This window comes from Merops nubicus, unplaced genomic scaffold (genome assembly GCF_000691845.1).
Source record: "Merops nubicus isolate BGI_N331 unplaced genomic scaffold, ASM69184v1 scaffold31840, whole genome shotgun sequence".
NCBI classification, from domain to species: Eukaryota; Metazoa; Chordata; class Aves; order Coraciiformes; family Meropidae; genus Merops; species Merops nubicus.
In genome coordinates, this window is record NW_008581383.1 from 1 (window position 1) to 5,731 (window position 5,731).

The window sequence follows — 5,731 nt, forward strand, 5'->3', positions numbered from 1 at the left end:
AGAGGGGGGGGTGGGGGTGTGCCCCAGGGGGGCCCTGTTGGTGTTTCAGCCCAGGGGGTCCCCGGCCTGCACCAAGGTGCTCTGAGAGTGGGATGGCCCGTGTGGAATCGGCTCTCGGGTTAGGGCCCGGCAGAGGTGAAGTCTGCTGGATTTGGGGCCTCCTGCCAAGCCACTGCCTGACTGCTGGGCCTACGTGACAGAGGCACGGTGTGCAGACACCACACCTGGGCTCAGAGGCCCCCAAACTTTCATGGGCTACCCTCCCAAAGAGGCAAAGGGTGTTAAGGAGGCTGGAGAAGACGTGGAAGTCCAGCATAGTGGAGCAAAGCCACCTGCAGAGGTTACAGCAGGAGTGTAGGGCCATCCCAGCTCCACTGGCCTCGCTGGGGCACGGAACGGGGCCTAAGGGGGACAACCACGTGGGTGGGACCCCCAGCTGGATTTACTGTGCTGGGCCACACAAGCTCTCAGTCTGACCAAGCAGCCAGCACCTCAGGCAGGTGAGATGCATCTCCCCTTGGCCACCGTGCCCCAGGTCCTGTGTCAGAGCCCAGTGGCACAGAGGGCACGAGGGGAAGGGGGTCAGGGCTACAGGAAGGAGAGCTCACCTCTGCGTGGTGCAGTGGCAGGTTTTCCCCTGCCAGCAGGTAGCCCTCCACCAAGTGCACGCAGTAATCCACAGAGGAGCCCACCAGGATGGAGAGGGAAATGGCTTCCACAGCTCCCATTTCCCAGCCCGACCAGTACATGATGGTCACCACCAAGCAGACCACCCCTGCGTGAAGAAGGTCACGTTAGGGCAAACTTAAAGGACTCTGGAGACCTATACATACAGGTCAAACAGCGAGGAGTTTGGGACCACAGCCCTGCAGCTCTGCATGCTGGCCAGTCAGAGTCCTGCACACACCCCTCCAGCCCAGAGGCAAACACTTCCCACACCTTCCCCTGCCACAGGGACCAGTCTGTCAGGTAATGAGACCTCCCAGGGACAGGGAAACACCTGATTAAAGCTTAGGCCAACTGCCAGACTGATGCTGCTCCAGCCTGACCCTTGCTGAATGAATCCAAGCCCAGGCAAGTGAGCGTGTGGGTGCACACGTGCTCCAGAAAAGAGGCCCCTTGCTTTGGCTTGCTGGAGTTACACACAAGCCAAATGCACACACAGGTTTCTCTTAAAAGCAAGAGTGAGGTTTGTTTGTGAGTCATGTGTGGGAGACTGAGTGGTTGGGAAAATCATAGATTTGATTTTTAAACTGAGAAGTTTAGCAACACACTTACTTAGACCACAATCTGGTCAAATCCACAGCCAGGGAGAGGGAGCTATTTACAAGTTTGCTTCAAATACCAACAAAACTGCTAAAATATTCAGCTTTTAAAATCTCCTACTGCTTGGAAACAGCAGCCATGGTGCAGATCCTTGGGAAGCAGTGCAATTGTTATTCAGAGCATGCAGGACTTAATCACATTATTATACATAACGGGCAGGGATGGCATTTGTGGAGCTAAAACCCTTATTTAAACAAATAGAAGGGATTGTGTAGATAAAACACACTGGGAATTAGACACACAAATCTACTTTCCCAATGAGGTTCCTGTGCATTTGTTGAGAGTTCCTTCTGTTCACCTGGGTCTATGAGGACTGGCTCCTGGAAAGCCAGAAGGATTTACACAGGCTAAGAGCAATTCAGTTCAAACCACCAGAGACCCAGCAGTGCCACAACCCACCGATTTCAGACAAAGGGAGAGCCTGACACGTTGGAATTGGGATTTTTACCTAAAATGCTGAGCAGCACTGGCAGCAGGAGGAGGATGTGAGTGGTGAACACTGCCACTGCAGCCACACAAATAACCAGCGAGAGGACCAGGCCGTACAGGGCACTCTGCACTCCTGGAAGAGAAGAACCAGCTCATTTCACTCCTGGAAGGTGAGCACTGGGATGAGAAAGGCACTGGTGTCCTGGCAGGCAACGAGGCAGGCAGGGACTCACAAGGGGGAGATGGGAAGGGGAGGATGAAAGTATAAAATGGGTGATTAGCTTCTTGCCCCTCACACCAGCAGGACAGATCCCTTCCCTGTTTCCCTGGGCTCTGCCTACAATTCTGACAGTACCTGCTGCTTGGGGCAGAAACAGGCTTCAGGAGTTTGCACAGCAGTGTGAGGGGCTGAGGATAGAACACCTGCCCATCAGACAGGACAATGTGCTGTGCAGAGGTATCAGAGATGCATCCTCTCTCCCCAGGGAGAGGCACACAGCAGTCACTTGCCTATAATCTCCATGAAGATCTGCTTCCAGTGCTCACAGGTCTGGAAACCATGCCTGAGAGCAGAGCCCTCTGGGAAGAGCTGGAGCTGCTGCTGCAGGAAGGTTTCCCATTTCAGGTAGTCAGCATACGTCTGGAAGGATGACTTCCCTTTGTAGGTGGTCTGTAAGAAGATGAGCACGTTATTCCCACGTCCTGCTCTTTGGGGCAAGGTGTGCATGGCAAGGGAAGAGGCAGAACAAGGCAGCTGGAGCTGCAGCACTAGGCAGGACTGGCAGTGGCCCACCGACAGATCTGCCACCAGCAATTTGCCTGGGCTGGGGGGGTAAGAGTGAATTGTGACCTAGGCAGCCACTTCCAGCAACTTGTAAGTTTGTCTGCACCAAGGCACAAACACCAGCAAACACTTAATTAGGGCTGCAAACCAGTGGGCAGTGCAGAAGGAGCAGGGCTAAGCCCCAGAAACTGTCACAAGGAGAGATGGCAGTGCCATGTGCTCACCGATTCAAATGCCATGGAGATCCACTGCACCTTCCCATCCTTCACCCCCACTGCCCCATGAGAGAGCTGCCCAGGCAGCAGGTTTGGCTCAGGGATGTTCTTGCACTCAGGGTGCAACATCTGCAGAAAGGAGGAGATGCTGTAACCTGGAGAGACAGAAAGAGCAAAGGATGGAGGACAGGACAGGGAAAGGGGGGGGACAAAACACCAAGAGAAAGGTGCAGGCCCCATTTGTAAGCAGCTGCTTCCCTCTGCAACTCTGACTTGCCAAAGCCACCAGAGCTTTCAGCTGCTGCCAGCTTGAAAGGGCACCCTGTGCCACCAGCACTTGAGAGGACACCACCAGGGCTGTTTGGCCCCAGCTGTCAGGAAGCAGGACAAACAGCAGGTGCTGAGGAGCTGTCTTGTCTGCCTGGCCTGGGATTTCCTCCAGGCATGAGAGGTGAAGATCTCCTCTTGGCCTGAAGTCAGTATACACTTCCTAGACCCAGCTCCACAACCTCCTGACCTCTCAGGTTGGAGCAGAGCCACTGGTTAGGCATGTGAGGCCACAGGGACAAGATCAGGTGTGATTTGCTGGTTATTTAGGAGCTGCTAAGAAGAGATTTACTTGTCCAAAAGACTGTATCACAAGCAATACCCATGAGTGGAAAGGATGGACGCAATTCTGTTCTTATCTTCACTGGATTAAATACCAGAGAATATTCCCAGTGTTTTTGGAGCTAGAGACCACTTTTTTCTCACCTCCCAAATAGTATGACCAGGGACATGTTCTAGAAGGGTAAAACTCCCTTGGGAAGAAAAGGAGGCAGCAAGAAGCAGCCACCCTTTCTGGTTTGCTGCTGAGGACCCCAGCTAAAACAACCCCTGCTGCAAGCAGAGCTGCAGAACAGGAGTCTGACCTTCCCATCCCTCTCCCTGTGTACTTCTCACCCCCTCAAACTGCACAACACACAGGCACACGAGCTGAATGGCCTGTAGAGATGGGAGATGTGACTTAAGCCAGGTGGAACAGAGCTGTGCTGCAGCCAGGCCAGGAGAGCTGCCTGCTGAGAAACTCCTCTGCCCCTGCACTGCCTGCATTTATCAGCTGCCACCTCCCTGCGTCGGGAAGCTGGGATCCGAGTCTAAAACTCCCTGGCAGCCACACTCCTCAGACTGGAGGGTGAGAACCAGTCCCCACCCTGGGACCCAGGATCTCCCCGAGGCTGGTGTGAGTCCTACCTACCAGAGGGCAGGCACTGAGCCCCTCCTGGCTTCACCAGCTCGGCGTTGCTGGCGATGGCTTTGCAGAGGCGGCACAGGTTGCCAATCTCTTTGAAGAGGTCGAAGCTGTCATCGTAGATAACGCTGCCCTTTCCCAAGGAGACACAACAAGAAGAGCACCACACGTGAGGCATGCACACAGCAAGGAGGCAGGAGCTGTCTTCTCCTGGCTACGCTGCCTGGGACTAGCTTACACAGACCATGGGTGAGATGGTGGAGAAACCCATTAGGGTCTGCCAAAGGAGTCCCCAGCAGCACCCAACACCCAGCTCCAGCTTTTTGCCCCCTCCACTGCCTGCATTTCACACTGCCCTCTCCAGAGGAAAGGGGCAAAGGCCAATTCCACAGTGTCCCCCAGATCAGAAGGCAGGAAGAATGGCAGAAAGCTGAGATGCATCTACCAAGTGACCAGAGCTAAGTTTAATTTTTCTGGGGGAAGGCTGCGAGTGTGTTGGGGTATCAGATCTGGGAGATAAGCTGTGCCCGGAAAAGTTACATCTAGTAACCTTTCCCTGAAGGAATTGTTTGTATTTTTTTCATGTTAATATCTCATATCAAGATAAAAAAAAAAAATCCATAGAGGAAAAAAAAAATCATTTCCCTGGATCTAGAATTTGTAGGGAGATTTTCATGCTGAGCTCAAGGCAGGTTTGCTTCTCCAATCCTCACGAAAGCCTGATTTAGGCTCAAAATTAGCAGGTTAGATATTGCACTCAGAAGGGGATTTTCTGAGCAGTCTGAAGTGATTTCAGTAAGAGCTTTCTGATCTCCATTATTTATGAATTTGCCAAACTAGAAACGTACTTCTGGCTCATGACAGCGATCCCTGGAACATCTCTGCTCTTCCATCTGCCCAGACCGTGCTGCCTGGGCTGCGGGGATTAACTAAGCACCACGCAGGGAGGCTGCCCTGCCCCCCAGCCCCAGCCCAGCCATCCAGCAGCGTGTACCATGTCTCCAATGACGTGGTTGTCCAGGCCCCTCGTTCGGTTCACTCCCCTGATGCCAAAGACCACGAAGACCATGGCTCCCGTGTCCACCAGCGGCCGCACCGCCGGCTTCCCGCAGCCCGCCTTCAGGCAGGGGTTAAAGCCAGAGGTGGCCGACAGCTTGGCCCTGGGTGCTGCTGCCGAGCACAGGAGAAAGGCTGGTTACAGCAGAAGGCAGGAAAAAGCAAAAGCTTTGACTATTTTTTGGAGGTGCCAGCCAGGGGTGGCCAGCCGGGTCCCCCCCCCTGCTCACCTTTCTCGCTGGGGACGTAGAGGATGCCTTTGGTGGGGCCGTCGGGGCTGGAGCTGAGGAGGCAGCCAGGAGGGGCAGCACACACCCGGCCGTGGTACGGGGGCTTGTGAGACTGGGCAAAGTACAGCTTCCTGTGCAGCAAAGAAAGCTCGTCACTGGGGACCAGAGGTGGTAAAGAGGATGGGTCTGAAGCATGACAAACTGATGTGCTCAGGGACAGAAGGAAAGAGGTGAGCAACTCCAGGCATGGAGCTCTAGCCATTGTAAAGTCTGTGCTGATTGTTCAGCCCAGGAGTTCAGGTGGGGAAGGGCAAGACTGAGATCAGCAATGGTTTTTTTGTCCCCCAAGGCAGCTCTCAGTCAGAGTCTCGGAGCTGTCACACCTTCAGCACACTAAGGATGCTGTGGGCCTCTGCAAAGATGGGGCCCGTTTACAGTCCTAGGGCCGTGGATGCCACCA

The 5,731-nt window shown here is 54.2% G+C and overlaps 1 protein-coding gene across 1 annotated transcript in view; it reads right to left on the reverse strand.

The window, feature by feature from the left end:
* Window positions 1–608: 608 nt before the first annotated feature.
* PTCHD2 (patched domain containing 2) overlaps window positions 609–5,731 on the reverse strand; it is a gene marked incomplete at both ends in the record, with an annotated part of 15,873 nt that continues 10,750 nt past the window's right edge. The window contains 7 exons of the mRNA XM_008949850.1: window positions 609–775; window positions 1,775–1,888; window positions 2,266–2,425; window positions 2,764–2,909; window positions 3,992–4,118; window positions 4,980–5,155; window positions 5,272–5,402. Coding sequence (XP_008948098.1) covers window positions 609–775; window positions 1,775–1,888; window positions 2,266–2,425; window positions 2,764–2,909; window positions 3,992–4,118; window positions 4,980–5,155; window positions 5,272–5,402 — 1,021 coding nt within the window. The remainder of the gene's footprint in view (window positions 776–1,774; window positions 1,889–2,265; window positions 2,426–2,763; window positions 2,910–3,991; window positions 4,119–4,979; window positions 5,156–5,271; window positions 5,403–5,731) is intronic.